The sequence below is a fragment of the Ambystoma mexicanum genome, chromosome 9 (genome assembly GCF_040938575.1).
Source record: "Ambystoma mexicanum isolate Mex_15411 chromosome 9, UKY_AmexF1_1, whole genome shotgun sequence".
NCBI classification, from domain to species: Eukaryota; Metazoa; Chordata; class Amphibia; order Caudata; family Ambystomatidae; genus Ambystoma; species Ambystoma mexicanum.
Window position 1 is genome coordinate 930,577,304 of NC_090931.1, and position 17,088 is coordinate 930,594,391.

The window sequence follows — 17,088 nt, forward strand, 5'->3', positions numbered from 1 at the left end:
CTTCCTGAGAATTGCGACCACTGGGTTCTTCGTGCCCACTGGAGGGATTTCATTATCAGGCGAGCCTCTGGCACTAGGAAGATGCAGAATGCTATGAGGCCTAGCAACCTCAAAAAGTCGAAGGCTGGTAGACGTTGGGCATTTTGAAACTTGGTGACCATCTGTAGAATATCTTGAGCCCTCACCTCTGGTGGTGAGGCTTTTCCGAGGGAAGTGTCCAGGACTGCTCCAATGAACTGGAGTCTCTGTGATGGTATCATCTGTGACTTCTTTAAGTTGAGCGAGAAGCCCAGCTTGTGAAGGAAGTGGCAGACATAATCTAGCTGGATCGGAGCTTGTTCCGGAGATACTGCTCTGATCAACCAGTCGTCCAGGTAGGGGGTAGACGTGGATCCCTTCCCTCCTTAGACTTGCAGCCACTACCGACATTAGCTTTGTAAAGGCCCTCGGGTGGAGGTCAGCCCAAATGGCAGAACTCTAAATTGATGGTGAGAGTTGGCAATTGCGAACCTCAGGTATTTCCTGTGTTTGAGATGGATTGGCACATGGAAATAAGCATCCTGAAGGTCTAGAGATACCAACCAGTCCTGAAGCTGGAGGGCCTGAAGGATCTGAGAAAGGGTTACCATCTTCAATTTGTCTTTCCTGAGGAATTTGTTCAATTCTCACAAGTCCAAGATGGATCCTAGTCCTCTGTCCTTCTTTGCTACTAGGAAGTAGTGGGAATACCAACCCTTATTCCTCTCCACTACGGGTACCGGTTCTATGGCACCCTTCTCTAGCAGGTCTAAAATCTCCTGCATAAGGAACGGGTCTGGAAGCTTCAAAGAGTTGTTCCCCGGTGGATGACTGAGGAGTGTGTAGGAAGGGCAGGCAGTAACCTTGGGCAACTGTCTCCAATGCCCAAGCATCTGACGTAATAGCCTGCCATTCTGCCAGATGTTGAGTTAACCCGCCCCCTACTGGTGTCTTTTGAGGGGAGACCTCAGAGGGGTAGCGAAACGGCTGAGGCAGATGCTGAGGGTAAAGTGGCACCTGCTGCTGCGGCTTTTGTACCTTTGACCCATCCACCACGGGGGAATCGTTTCTGGCCCCTTTGAGCCGGCTGTCCTCTGCCTCTTCCGAATGCGGAGTAAAAGCTAAAGGACCTACCCCTCCAGGAAGCTCCTGGGGGGCGATTTGGAGTCTGCCGTATTGCAGCCCCAAGGGATTTCACTGCTGCCTTGGATGTTTGTAATCTCTCCAGGCTGTCATCAGCCTTCTTTCCAGATAAAGAAGTGCCGTCTAAGGGCATGTTCAGAAGTCTGGCTTGTACATCTGGAGCAAAACCAGACTTGCACAACCACGCAAATCTGCGGATTGTGGTACTTGCCGCCATGGCCCTGCTGATGCTGTCAGCAGAATCAATGCCTGTTTGGAGGGACTCGCACATTGCATCCTTTCCATCCCTGAGGTTTAAGAATGCATCCCTTTCTTCTCCTTCTGGGAGACAGTCAGCCGCAGATAAAGCACACTCCCAAAGTGTGTGGCTGAATCTTGCTAGCGTGCAAGTGGCGTTGATAGACTTAAGCGCCATGCTACATGCCGAAAATACTTTTTTTGACATGGCATCACATCTTTTATCATCCCTGTCCTGTGGAATAGTAGGGTATGCCGACCTACTGTTAGATGAAGTCGCTGCTTGTACAACTAAACTCTCTGGAGTTGGATGCTTGCTCAGATATTCAGGATCTGAAGCTGATACTCTGTATTTAGCAGAAAGTATTTTATCTACTGCAGGGATAACTTCAGGAGTTTCCCAATTAGCAGATATTTTTCTTTGCAGAGCAGTATGAAAAGGAACAGGATCCTCTTGTGGACCTTTATCTAAAATATCAGTAAGGTCACCCTGCTGAAAAGAAGGTGTAGGTGTAGTCCACCCCATTAATTCAATTATTCTGGCCATCAGAATCCTATAAGGAGTCTCAGCACGCTCTCCAGGGTCTGGTTTAGCAAACTACTTCGGGAGAAGTATCTAAACCACTTGCCTCATGCAGAGATTCTTGAAGGTCTTTTAACCTGTTCTCAGATTAATTCCTCTGGCATGGGTATTGTAGTCCTTTGCAAACCAAAGGTTCTCTCCTTGTCCCTCCCCTTCCTCATAAATAGAGGACAAAGCGCTAAAGTAGTCAGACCTAGGATATGGTTTAAAACCCATTTTTGGAGAAGGGGCTAAATTTGTTGTCACTGCCTGAGAAAACGTCGAGGGTGTCGGCGTGGACGTCATAGGCTTGGACAATACTGAAAAAGGCGCTGAATAAAGAAGTTTGAAAAGACCTTGATGCACTTGAGAGGATCAGAATCCTACTCGGCGTCATCGAGATTGTCGATGGCATCCTCAACGTCATGGTTGGAGCTTTCGACACCTCTACTGCCTCTGACGTAGTGACAGTTGTAGGTTTGTCTTTCATCGGGGTCGACAGTGGCGTTGATGAAACCGATTTATGTGTCGAAGAGCCCTTTGACAAAGGTGTTGACGCAGATTTGTGAGGCGAAGGAATCTTCTTCGACGGCATCGATGACGCGGCTTTATTGCTTTTACTCAAGGGTTCATGACGCTCTCGAGTAATTTCTTTTGCTGGGTTCAACGACTTGCAGGGTTTTGATTTTTAGGCTTGTTCACCCAGGGTATCACCTTTAGACGTCTCCGAGGGGGTCAAGGCCGTTTTTTCTGAAGACGCTAAGCATTTTTGTACGGAACTCCTCCCTCTTAGCCGGAGAGCTGTTTCTCGTGGGGCAGGTGACCCTTTCTGGGCAAGTAGAGGAAGAAGAAGAGGGAGATCTACGACGCCTCTTCTTAGAGTGTTTTGATCTCGAAGACTGATGAGAACTGCTTCGAGATCTTGAACGGGAATGTTTCTTTTGTCGACGAGGAGATGAATGTCTCGACTCGGCCAAAGAAACTTTCGAGGGAGTAGAAGTTTTAAAGTCCTTACCTCTTTCTAACTTCCCCTTACGCTCCTTCAAGGCTTTCGCCGTCATGGACATTCAGTCCTCACATTCTGAACAGTGATGCTCCGATCCTAGGCTCCACAAACAGATCCTGTGAGGATCTGTTAATGACATTTTCTTCCCACAGTCACATTTCTTGAAACCGGACCGTGGAGTTGATGGTTCGGATGAAGAAGCCATCATGCAATGGTAATAATCTTCGAAGAATAAGAAGGTTTTTCTGAAGAAAGGAACCAAGCGTTACGCTTCCAAGGCCCACTATAAACGGTCAAACGGAACTGAGCAACGGACGCTGCGCGTGTCTATTTATACTCATGATGACGTTGGCGCCGATACGGAGGCTGTAGAGGGACACCGACGCTAAGGACGTCGACGCGCAGTGCCCTCTACTGAAAAAAAATTCCGAGGCCAGCAAGCTGGAATGGATAACATCAAAGATCAGGAATACGTCAGAGGACACAATCCCTTCGAATGTGGAATGAGAGAGTGGAGATGAGATATGGGCTCCATAGATCTGGAGAGGGGACAGAGGAGAGGAGATCGGTGAAAACCTCACTGGAGGAAGCGCGGACATAGGTGTCTGCGATGGGAATCCAGGGTTTGCACTCAAGATGTCTTTTTTGTGCTTTTTATTTTAACCGGACTTCATGAGAGAGGGGGGGGGAATAGGTGATAGTGTGGCAGTTAGAGAAAATAGGAGCGATGAAGAGAGCCATAGGGGCGGCAGAGGCTAGTCGAGGAATGAAAAAAAAAAAAAGTGGCTGCACAGCACAGATTTCGCTAAACTCACCAGGTTGCCTAGTGGAAGTAGACACAAAGGCATAAATGCAATCCAGAAAGGAATAGAATATCAAGAGATTAGAGGTGCACAGCCCAAAATCAAATTTCTTAAAAAGGTACAGATGCAATGCAAGAGAGGTACACAGTTACACAGCCCATTTTCTGTACATTTTCAGGTTTGAAGACTAGGTCCCAACACGATTGGTAGATATCCTCTCAAGTGCAGGGCAGCCAGAGGCGAGTCAGAGTGTTTTGACCATGGAGAGTATCCCACTACACATGATATGTTGCCACTTTCTTAGCTCAATTAAAAACCAAGCTGAGGACACAGCTACCCCACCACAAGGGGAGGTTAGGCACCCAGACACCAATGCAGACAAACCAACAGGGAACGCCAGAAGTCTCCCCCCCCCTCCCCCCCGAGTTCCAGTTGCTACCCACTCCTCCAGGCCAGGGCTTTTCTTTAACGCTTCACACCGGCTGCCGTAACTAGTTTGGACCAGTCTTTGTGGCAAACCCGCACTTGGCTGCCATCCTTTATCACCATCAGGGAAGATCTAGAGATAAATCCCCCCCACCGACCTTGGGTCTTAGCTGTGCCCCCCACCTCTGCTGTCCCACGTGCTGATGTTTTTACAGGGCCCCCTTCCACCCTTGCTGGTGCTTAGGGGGTTAAAAAGTCAATGCTGATATGGAGAAGGCCTCCTATGCCCCTGCCTCTGTTGTCTTGTGTGCTGGCTATTCTACAAGATCCACCTCCCTTCCTTGCCGATGCCAAAAAAGCAGGTTATTGTTTGTGCGATGTTATGCATAAGGCCTCAACTGCATGTCTCCCTAAGCGCTGCAGTGCACTCCTCTGCTGTCCCCAGTAACCCTGGGTTGTTTTATGCCAGAGGCCCGCCTGCCGCTCCACTCCCAGACCTTCCCACTCACTGAGCCTCTGGAGCTGGCGTCACCAGCCTGGCTAACCAGGTTCTCTCCTTGCACTCCGATGTAGTCGGGGAGCCGTCCTCTTTGTCCATTGCTGCTCGCTGGAGCAGATCTCCTTCGCCGCAGCCTCATCACTGTGCACTCGCGGGCTGCCGGGTGCCTCACCGCGCTCTGCCTGAGCTCTGTTTAGCTCCTAATCCCATGCGACACCACACAGGCTCCGAAAGCTGTTGCCTTCCAGCGTTTCCTCAAGCAGTCTCCCGACTTCTAAATCGATACATGGTTAAGACATTTCTATTACACCAGTAACGTGTTTCCACTACAATTAAGTCATTAACTCTCAGAAGACTGCTTTGAATAAGCACTGGCAGGCACTTTGAGTGCAATATTTGTGTTAAGGCTTGAATAACGCCTCTCATTAGGGGGTGTTTTGGGAGGGAGGAGTGGGAACTGGGTGGAAATGGCCATATGGATTAGTATAGCCATGGGCAGTCAAAGGGTGGGCAAATAACCAAACACTTAACAGCTTTGTGTCCCTCCTCATATGCCATTTCTCCCTGTGTGCACTCTAATGCAATAGTATTGGCCTATAGGTTGCGCAAGCGCCATCTAATAGCCCAAACTACAAATGGGATCTACAATCTTGAGAAATTGCTTCCTAATCACCATTATAAGGTTCTAGTAATGTTTTTTCTACGATTATTCTAAAGGAGCTGCAAGCTTGGGCCGATAAAAATGGCATAGTATTATCCATATTCCAATGTGGATTCAGGAAAGGACTACAACACATAATGTAATAGTTATAGCCCACCTCAAAAATAAAACCTTCAAGAAAGGTAATTCCCCTTTGATATGGCATTTAAACACTTGCTAAAAGCTTTCAATAGAGTTAATGAATCTAGGCTGTAGGCCAAATTAAGTGCAACACCTGAAGCTAAAGTGATGATAAAATGGCTAGGGGAGTTCCTAATATAACTTTTAAAACTCTTTATATACACAGGCATCAAAGCGACACGTCCACTAAAAAATGTGGTAAGCTTTTTAAACGAAACTAACCTAGTAGGGTGAGAAGGGAGAAAAGACCCAAAGCAGTATGGTGAGGGCTAAACCAGATGTAGAAGCCCTGATGCTAGCAAGTAATAGTTATATGCCCAATTAACAAACGTTATTAGTGAAACAATTATATGACATACCTTGTGCTAGGTGAACATGCCAAGAACAAAAGTGGGTGCATTCAGTACACATGATGCTAAGCAAATGAGATAATGAATTAGCATGTATGCTAAATGGAGTGTAGAAAAGAAACCACTGTACCATGCATTAGCATAAATATGGCAATGACACCTGATCCAGACTCACGGCGTCCTGTTCATTCAAACAAAATACGGACTAAAGATGGCCGCTGTAGAGCAGGAAGGCAGGGATCTTCCATTTGCATGGCAGCCCAGGACGGAGGCTTGGGCAGTGGTGGCGGTTGCGCCGCTTCCAAATGAATAAGGTAAGCAGGGAGAGGGGCAGAAGGGGGGGGGGGTGGGAACAGGGACCGGAGGGAAGAGGAAGGTGGGCCATGGAGAGGGGGAAGATGGCAGGGCGTGAAACGAGCCTTCAGGCTGCCCGGAACACAGGCTTGTGTTGTAGGCTTCAACCCGCGATCCGAGGAACAAGATTGGTTGGCTCCAGCAACCCGCTATGTACGTTATTGCCCATGATACGATAATAACTAAGTGCATGTCTGCTCTGGTTTCTGTTTGCAGACTGAGCTCTGACTTTACAAAAGCAAATAACACCAGCATTGGCAAACGCCAATATTTGTGGCGTTTACTGCTGTGCTTTGCATTTAGCATTTATAAGCACCAGGGTGCAAGGAGGAGAGCGCAAAGTTTCAAAGGAGGATGCAAGAAGTGATACTGGTGTGCAAGGGAATTAGAAGGGGTGGAAGCCATTGAAAGATGCTACCATCGATAGGAGCGAGAAAGAGTAAATAGATGCATATTAAACAATTTATTTCTAGATCAACTGCCGTGCCTAATCGGCCATAATGGCTCACAAAACCCCAACCCACCCACTCCCGTAATTTCCAGCACAAATGATTTTTTAAATACCCCAATTTCGTTGGAAATAGCCCAATCTGGCAACCCTGAAAGTGGAGGATGGGGCGTTGATACACAGACAGAGGAGGGGTGAGCAGGAAAACAAAGGATCACTACGCCAGTACAGGATGAAAGCATCCGCTTTCCAACGAGATTCCCGATTGGGACAATCATTGTTAAAACACACACACTAATTGGTTTAATTTGCCATGGAACACATAAAGTAACATTTTCTGATGCAGCAAATTTTTCCCCGAGCATTTCCAGTTACCATGTCAACCAGATATCCTGCTACTGAACATCCATACTTATTTCTCATGTTCACAATGTTTTGCCACATAAGTGGTGCTACCTCCACCATATGAACCAACACCAAACAATGAAATAAATTCATTATTCGATGGTAAGGGGTTTCGAAATGTGGCAATTAACCATGGCACAGGCATTGTTGGCCCTCACACTAGTTTACCTCTTGGCCACCCAGCCCCAAGATTAGCCAAATACTGCACTGCGGATGATGCCAGTCTCCTCATATTAATTATGTAGTCTGGGTATATGCAATATCATGGCTCGAGCACAAGAGATTCGCACAACAAAAAAGTGATGGCTGGAAGATTTTCAAATAATCTAAACCACTGGCAATGATCTGGGCAGCCCTCCAGGTCACCCATTATCAGCGTGCCATGTCATGTAATTGCATAAAGGGAAATATATGCACATCAGGTTTGGTCCCACCCGAAACCGGGCAGTCCAGCCTAACCTTTACAGTCGCATCCCTTCTGCAAGAGACCTCAAGCAACCTCAGACATGTTTCAGCCTCATTGGGGCGAAATCAGCAAGTTGTGCCTTGGGTCTCTATGCACAGCAGGCTTGTAACCTACATCTGAGCATACCTATACCTATCGGGATGACATTTGCAAAACACCAGTTAGTGGATAAGAATGAATGGGCTTTAACGATACAGAGCACCCAAGATGATTGAGCCAGTTGTGGAATACACCCTCTGCTGCGAGCCCCCATTGATCTCAAAGATGTTTCAAATTGCTAAAGCATATTTTCAGTCCAGTTATCACATGGGTTAAGTTCAACAGGGTTGGGAATGGAAGACGACCCAAGTCAAGAATAGTTAGAAGGAACATCTCTAATGTGAATTTACATTTACAGGCATACTATATTTTATAACAACCTTTGCACTTTTAAAACGAAAAAACGCATTATAAGCAAATCTTACCAGATCTTCAATGTTTCCATAAATGTTCTTTTTCATGCCTGATGCTCTTGTAGCCACCCATCCTCCAAGCGTACTGAACTCCATTGAATCTGGTTCATGGCCTGTGCAGTAACCACCTTCACTGAGCTAGAAATGTTCAGAAATAAGAAATTCATACACTTGAAAATACATTTTCAGCGGATATATTCGTCAATTTGTGGGCAGGTATTTTTCACACTGCCCATGGTCCAAATAATATTTTGACTTGATCATACTTGCATAGGAGTATCATGTTTGCCCCTAGACAACATTGAGCCAATGCTCAGATGTTTTACAAAGATCCTTACAATGCCAGAGTGCTTTTCTGGGGGTTGGAGACAATGATCTGGAGCATATTTTTTGGTGCTCCCATTAACATTTTGTTTTTGATCATTTTTCAATTGCTTTCATTAAATAAGAAAACAAACCATGTGCCAGTCAACAGGTATCCAGAATTAACTAACTGATTGTGAGGTCCACTGCCCCCAGGAGGCAGGGGTGGAACTAGCAATAACCTACTGACATCAAGGAACCCCGTGCAGGGAGAATGATCACACCACACCCAGTACATTAACCCAAACGTCACCTGCACGATTGCATCAACCCACCTTACCTGATACATTTTTATATTCACATTTGCCCGAAACTGCTACAGAGGCTGCTTTTTGGAAAGGTAGGCATGGTGGACCCTGAACACTAGAATAAGGTGCTGCACGCTAATCCTAGCGCAAAATACCCAAGCCTGCAGGCTTGATAAACTAATCACACAATCCAATTAGGTTGCTTCAAACTCCACAGTGAAACGTCAATTAACAGAGGGAGCCTAGAACTGGTGATTAGTATAGAAAAATTGGGAAATTGTAGCATGCATACAGTCAACCAAAAAATATTAATCATGAATTTAAGTTTACTTTACTTGCCTACAATGCCAGTGGAGTTTACTAAAAGCATACTGTCAAATAATGACAACCTTTCTGAAAAGGCACAATTCCGAGTAATGCATCTTTTTCACCCCTCTGCCTCACTAGTCCAACTTGCCATCGGGCATCATTACGTGGTCGGCGGTAGAACCCGCCTGCAGGCTACTGCGATCCCGTGACACCATTTCCGCCGTCTGACATCCCGGTGCCCGGGAAGAGTGTCCAGTAGTCCCAAATCCTGCAACAATTTTATGTAGCATCCCTAAAGAACACAATACCGGCTTCCCCACCTAAGGGATTTTCTTGTAGTACTACATCCCTAAAGTAGCCACATATTTTACTGTAGTGGATTTGAAAAATGCATTTTTCTCAATTCCACTCCATTCGGAGTCGAGGTACCTCACAGCATTTATGTAGGGCCAGATGTGGTTCGAACACACTATATTACCACAGGGGTGCTGTGAGCCCAAGTATATTCAACTGAATACTGCATGCCGATCTTGGGACTATTCAAGTACCTAGCACTATTAGCCAGTGTGTGGATGATCTGTGCTAGTGTGTAGTGACAGTGAACAGCAGTGCCGAAGGGACTCCAATGCACTGCTACAATTGTTGGCCTGTAAGGGGTACAAGGTTGATCAGGCCAAGCTACAATATCGCCAGCAGGAAGTGATCCATTTGGTGCAGTTCATAACGGCGATTGGGAAAAGGATACTAACTGACAGGGCAGCTTCAGTATGCGTCACCCCCAGACCTGCCTCAGTTAAACAAATGCAGAAGTTCCTGGGCCTGTATAATTACTTTAGGGCCTGGATTATAGACTATGCGTAATACACAAGAACACTTCGACGTGCCCTTAGGGAAGCACAGAAGACAAAGGACCACAAGTTACAATGGACGGCTGAAAGGATCAGACAATTTCATGACTTAAAAGAAGTGATTAGCTCAGCACCAGTACTGGCCACCCCAGATTATACACAGGAAATTTTATCGGTTTTCCATTCTGAAGGTCAACTTATGACAGCAGTATTGATGCAAAAAAGCACTCTGGATGCAATGAGGCAAGGCCAGTTTGCATGCGAACAAGCTTTAGTAGCTGTTGCCTTTGCCATAGAGAAAAGGTCTACGATCGTAATGGGGTGTTCAGTAACATTGTATGTGGAACAATGTCTGTTTGCTATTTTGGAAAGGTCAAAAATGTACCCTGACTACGCAAAAGTCACTTGCATATGGATCATCATCTCTAAACCCCATATCTGGTCAGGAGTAAGACAGTGAATCCTGCCACCTTTTTAACAGACAAGCCTACTACAGAGGACCAGATGGCGCACAATTGTGCCACATATGAGGCGGGGAGGAGGATGACACACCTAAAGCAAGGGACTGTGCATTAGCAGAAGGTGAGGTATTTTTCGTTGATGGGTCATCCACAATTGATCAGGAGGATTGGGAGGGATGGACAGGGGCAGCAGTGGTATGACTTGAGGAAGGGGAGTACAAGACGTGGTCATGAAAAGGTTGCCTACGCATTATTCTGCACAAGTGGCAAAACTCGTGGCGCTCATTGAAGCACTGAGAGCATTGCAAGGATGTCCAGTTACAATATATTCTGACTCTGCGTACGTACACGCCGGTCTCTCCCGTTTGAAGAGGCAGATGTTTTGGAGGGCGGATAGATTCCCAGTGCAGCATGCGGTGCTGTTCGCAATGCTGATAGAAGCGTTATTGCAGCCATTGTTGTGGCGGTCGTCAAGTGCGCTACCCATACTCACGGGACGGACAAAATATCGACAGGGAACACAGCAGCCAACGCGGCAGCCAAAATGGCAGCATACCTGCCAAATGAAGTATCCACTGAGTACGTTGTAACTGTCCCACCAGAAAATGAACATCGAGTGCCTTACACGGCATGGCCCATCTCCCAGATTATTTAATTACAAGGAAGGGGACCGGAGATGGAAAAGGAGCTATGGTTACGGATAGAATGTAAGCAATCTCTGGCAGATTTGTTATGGCGGCAAGAGAGCTCTGGGAAGACAGTGATGTCCCAGGAACTGAAAGCGGTAGCATTTGAACAATTGCACTACCCGTCTCACAATTCAAAGCAACACATACCCTGTCATGATCCCAGCCAATGAGCACAGTGTACATTCAGGCATCCCAGATAAGCAAGGAACATTACCTCAGTCAGTGGGTCTAAAGTGGGTGTTAGCCTGGCATACATGGCATTTGCACCACTCCCAGCATCAGTTTCCATAGACTCTCATAGTGTTAACATTGGCCTTATACTCCAAACATGGCTTCCGCAAGATCCAATTCATATCCGACAGCCCGTTCCATTGCTATTGAGAGGGAGCTACTTAAGCCCTGCCTCTGCTGAAGAGCTTGCTTTGCGTCTTCTCCGCTGACAGCGGGTAACGCTACCAACGCTTTCTCCTCACAGAACCGGTCTAAAGGACAGAAATATGAAACATTAGTTTTACAGAAAAGGACAACAGAATCTCAGTTTATAGAAAAAAACTTACTGGACCGTAGTTTTCTTCAAAGCAGTATCTTCAGTCAGCACTGGTTGTTTATTAGCGCAGCAGCTCTCGTCAAAGGTTCCTCTCACAGCCACAGCATCTCCGACCACAGTTTTCTCTGAAACCGCAGCATCTTCAGTCAGAAGATTTTACTGCCGCCTCTGCATCATCCGAAAGGATTTTCCTCAGCTTACTGAAATTATGCAGAAAAAAAGAGTTATTTAATTAACCAAATAACTGAATAGAAAAATACAAAAGAAAATTAAATAAGCTTACATACCTGAAGTATTGCAAGTTTCTCTCAGCACAATTTGTTCTGCGTTTTTCCTGAAGACCGCAGTTATTCCACACAGTTGAACTTACGTTGTTAAAAGTTTCCTCAGCCTAAGTAACTTCATAGTCTTTCACAGCCATAAACTTTTCCGAACCCTGGAATCAGCAAAAGAAAGGTTAATTGTTAGAAAGAGAGATCTCTCCAATGTAGGGATAATTATAAGATCTAAAGAAAACAGCGTTTTTACCAAGATACGTACCCAAAGACATTTTCTGGAAAGATATAGGCATTTTCAAGGCAAACAACTATTGAGTCCTCAGCATTCCAAGACTCCATTGTATTCCATTTCAACGCACCCCCTGTAGAAACCAGGATGGAGAGCTCCACCCTTAATAAACACAGGTGAGAGGGGAGAATTACCAAAGTGTGTATATTATATATGCACTTTAGCATCCAAACTTCCAATGCCCAAAGGATGAAAGGGCTTTGCTCCCCTATGTTTACGTTTGATAAATGGGATAGAAATGCATACCAATTGATGGCAGCTAAGTATGATCGCACAGCGTCAGTGTTCAATTTAATTTTTCAACTCGAATCTAGGGACTTCCCTAAAACAAAAGGTAAACATGCGTAAGTTCACAGTAAAACAAGAATTGTCTCATGCACTAAGCATCAGAGCTGTAAAAATCTTTGATTGCATGTTTTTTATTAAGAAATTGTGGATAAATCAAATTGGGAATTATTCCCCGATCCGCCGCATGCACAGAGAATTTTGGAACTTTTAAGAAATGTTTTTCAATTAATATACCAACTGTGTATTGAACGATTTGGTAAAACATAAGTGATATTTGCCTTTTTTTGCACTGTGAGGTTAGACGGAGCTAGAGAGAGGTAAAGTCCACTCCATAACGGCTGCCTGCATTGACATAGCTAACCTGCAGGGATCTGCATGGGTAGAAAGTGTGAAAGGACAAGCTTTTCGGATAGAACCATAGAGTCTGAATCCAACTGTATTTAAAAGTACTGTGTAAGCCATGCATTTTTTAATACGTGATCAAGCAACGGGAGCGTTGCCAAATGCGTTGTATCGTGTGATGCCAAAATAAAGCTGGATATGGAATAAAAGACATTGGCTGATGGATTGATTTATTGTGGAGACATATGCTGACATCCTGACGAGTGCTGTCCCTGTGTGGAGAAGTATATATATATATATATATATATATATATATATAGCACCTTCTCAGTAATTACATGTTATAGCCATTCTATTGTTATCATTTTTACAGAAAAGAAATACAAAAAGTGCCCAAGTACAGGTTCACAGGCTGAGAAGGCATTACGCTTCTGAGGAGTCCAGGTAAGCGTTACATAGCCGCAGACATACAGGAGGCCTGGTTCACACCAAACATCCAGGAGAGCATTACAGATATCGTCATACAGTGCACCACATGTCAACGTTTTAGTACAAGGATGACAGTACGAACGTTCTGGGGCACCTTGCCCCGCCTTACTGGGCCGTTCCGTAAATTACACATAAAGAACGCAGATACGAGTGAGCGTTGTAATGGATCTACGTACCTCATTTTGGTTATCTTTCCTTTCTCAAGGCGGATGGAGCCAGGGCTGTGTGCACACCCTGATGCCAAGTGTGCTGCAAGGTTTCTAGTGCAGGAAATGTTCCTGCGCTGTGGTGTGTGCAAGGTTTTATGGTCAGACAACAGCACATATTTCTTCAATGCGTTATTCCAACACCTTACAGCACTTGATGGCATCAAATATCGGATGTGTTTAATTAATCACCCACAGTCCAATGGCATTGTCCAAAGAATAAATGGTCTCCTCAAGAGCAAGTTATCCAAGTTGTGCACCACATTAAAGAAAAACTGGGTGTACGGTTTGCCCTTGGCCCTTTTCAGTTTATGCACGCAGCCAAATAAAGATCATCTGTCACCTCACGAGGTGGTCACTGGCCGGCGTATGCATACGCCCCTATGCCCTGTGAGAAGGGTTTCTAATGCACACAGGTCTGCAGCGCTGTTAGGAGAGGAATTGAGGGAATATTTGACAACACTAACTTTGGCCATTAAATGTGTCTCCCGACAGATTGCACCTCCCTGTATTGAGACTCCGGAGACGCCCAAAGCTGCACAGACGAGAACAGATCCTGAGCATATAATGACTCTGCCACTGCTGCCGGGGGACTGTATCTATGTTCGCAATTTTGTGCGCCGCCGGAACAATCTTCGGTTCCAGGTACCAAACGAGGTGGTGTTTGTCCTGCCCCAGCTGTGAAAGTTAAAGATTTACGCTACTCTGTTCACCTCTCTGTAATTCGTCGGGCACCGCCAGAGAGCACAGTGGCACACCAGTTATCTGAAAACCAACGGGTTACAGTATGTGTACCCAGATTACCTCTCCGGCCTGTCCAAGGGCGATACAGGTGTGGTGGTACGTCCAAGCGGCAGGCCACAACCCAGCTGCTAGCTCTGCATTTTTCTTTTTCTGGGAGTGCTTTTTTCTCTTTCTCTGTCTCTCTCTCTCTCTCTCTCTCTCCCTCCCTCCCTCCCCCTTTCGTTCCTTCTTTCTTTGTGTACATAGTACGTCTTGTACGTTTTCCTCTCATCCCTTGTCTTGTGTGTCTGTGCTTCTATTTCAGGAAAGAAGAAGATGGACGCAACCAATGTACATAGTTTGCCAAGTAGGGACCGGAGGCGTAGAGACACGAAAGAGATCGTGGACATATATCTATTACAGCGGTAATTGCTGGAAGATCATGTGCGAGATTGCTAGTACTACTGGGAGTGTATTGAGGGAGGGTATTATAGGGAGGAGGTCCTATAAAGGGGGCGAGTGGGGGGAAATAGGATTGGCCGACTATGGTATTTAACTAGGCCACGTCATGGCTAGGTGCGATCGTTAAGATAATGCCCATCATTGTGTTCATCCTGGTCATTTTCTGCACTTGTCAGCTGGTTCTTCGGTGCTGTTTCTCTGTGGCACCTGATGGCGCAAGAATGATGGTATCAATCAGGGGTTTAAAAGCACCTCGTCAAACAAAAAACATTCAAGTACAAACCAATATCCCGCATGGTGGCCCAAAGTATGAAATGTTCCCCATCCCATATGGAGATTAAGTTGATACTCTATACTACACAATCATTTCCCCATCCCCTGATCCAGAAAATTACATGGGGAGGTGGGATGAATTTACATGACTTGTTCACCTGAGGAGTACACGCGTAGGGAGGGAGGGGGAGAGAAAGCGTTTGCGATCAGTGTGCAGAGCCTGGGTGCCAGTAAAGAGGAATAACCCATACGTAAATGTAGAAAAAGGGAAGCGGGAGCACAGAACTATTCCAGAATTCATTACTGTAGAAGTAACGAAATGGGGGAATGTTGGGAAGGGCACAGCCCTGTCCCTCCCACCCCCCAGGTGCTTTAAAGTGAGGCGAGATGCATTTGAGACCTTGTGATGAGCCTGGGGGAGGGAGGTAAGTGAAAGAGAAGCCTTCCCGTCCAGCAGGACGTTATCTTAATATAACTAATTACTTAATATAACCAATCAGTTTAACTACATGGTGTGGGCCAAGGAGCGGGCAGCATTGGCATTTTGCGTAGATATTAGTAATCATGGATAAAAGGTAAGGCTTGCACGGTAAAAGTGGCATTACATGCACCCGGCCCACATCCACAAGGTCACAAATCTCCAGTCATGCCCAAGCGCCTATAAGGACAGTTTGCATTCCCATTGTTAATTGTTCCAAAAGTGTTGCCAAGATGTGTTTTTCACCCAAGTGGAATGTGCCCTACAAGGCCGCAATCAGAGACTGGCGCCTGGTGTGCATGTTCTCACATTGACCAAAGCATGACCGGCCCATTCCTGAGTAACCACGAGTTATAGCCCCTATAACTGACCACACCTTATGATCTCTGAATTCCACGTCACCAGGTGCCCTTTGACCACCAACCCCAAAGTAACAAGTCTTAAAATGTTCAAAGAGGATGGACAGTGCTCATCGTTGAGCGACAATCATGTGATTTGTATTGCGAGGTGCTGTGAGGAATAAATCATCAATCAAAACGAGGGTGGAGACCTCGGAGCCGGATGGCGCAGAGGGAGTAAGTGAAATGTATGTGTGAAGGTTAGAGTGCCCCAGAAACTCCTATGCGTCCGTCTTGTGGCCTGCCAAGTGCACAGTATGAGTGATAAAACAAGTTGGTTGTTTATTTATAGGGCGCCCGAAAATCCTTGGGTAGCTGGGCGCACAGAATAACAACAATGCTTAGAACTTGGTTACAGGTTGCATATTACAGGTTGTTGGTAACATAAGTTGTATACAGCAATTACATTATTTACATTCTTTACATGTAAGGGTGGAAAGGTAACAAATTATATACAGTAAATACATTATGTACATTTTACATTTTATAAGTTGTATAGTAGGAGTAGAATTCATTTGTTTTCTGAGCTTCAACGTGAGGAGATGAGCCCGTCAGCACCCACGTGATGGAAGATGGATGGACTGGGCTGGGACCAATAAACTACCATTCAATATGGATAAAGGTGGTAAACCTGTATAGGGTCCATCTAATCAGCCGCACAGGTTTTTACTGTATGCATTGCATCAATTAGGACTATGTTTTGCTTTATAAGATTCTGCTTGTACTACTTTTCAGCAGAATGTTCTTCGCAGTAGAGTACTTTGCTGTTGGTCTCATCTGTGTGTGAGATGAAACTTGTATTCCTTACATCGACTTGGGCCTTTCTTCCCTAGCATGTTGTATTCTCTCTGGTGTGAGCGGTCAGGGGCGTGCCTTCAGTCGCTACGGCACCCTTGTCTGCAGACCAGCAAACATGTAAAGAGGCCCATGGTCTGTAACAACCACCTTAGCTCAGCATGACAGATAACTGCACATCTACTCACTTATTATTAGTTAGCTCTTATCACAGCCAGCCACTCCAGTTAGAACATTCATAACTCAAAAACAGCCAACCTCTGAGTCTTCAGTATAAGGATGCTAAACTTGGCTTCAACCAGAAACGATATAATCAAAGATCACACAATGCAGGCTTCAGATCACATCCCCCATCAAATTCAAGAGGAGGTGCTTCACACAGAGCAATCGACAAGGGGCCTTTCTATCTCCAAACCTGCATCAAGAAATAAGGGCCTTCAATGACTCGACGATCCTCGTGCAATAAGCTTTCTAAAACATCTGCCCAGGAGGTAACACTTCTCAGTGCAAGCTTCGGTCCTTCTGAACGCTCTCCCACCGCATTTCCAAAATCAAGAGGTGAACTCCACTTCCAAAAAAACTGAATTCTTGA

General features: G+C 45.7%; 1 protein-coding gene across 1 annotated transcript in view; it reads right to left on the bottom strand.

The window, feature by feature from the left end:
* The window catches only part of AGPS (alkylglycerone phosphate synthase), a 1,795,747-nt gene that overhangs the window by 1,136,835 nt on the left and 641,824 nt on the right, over positions 1-17,088 (bottom strand). The window contains exon 9 of the mRNA XM_069616114.1: positions 8,023-8,148. Coding sequence (XP_069472215.1) covers positions 8,023-8,148 — 126 coding nt within the window. The remainder of the gene's footprint in view (positions 1-8,022; positions 8,149-17,088) is intronic.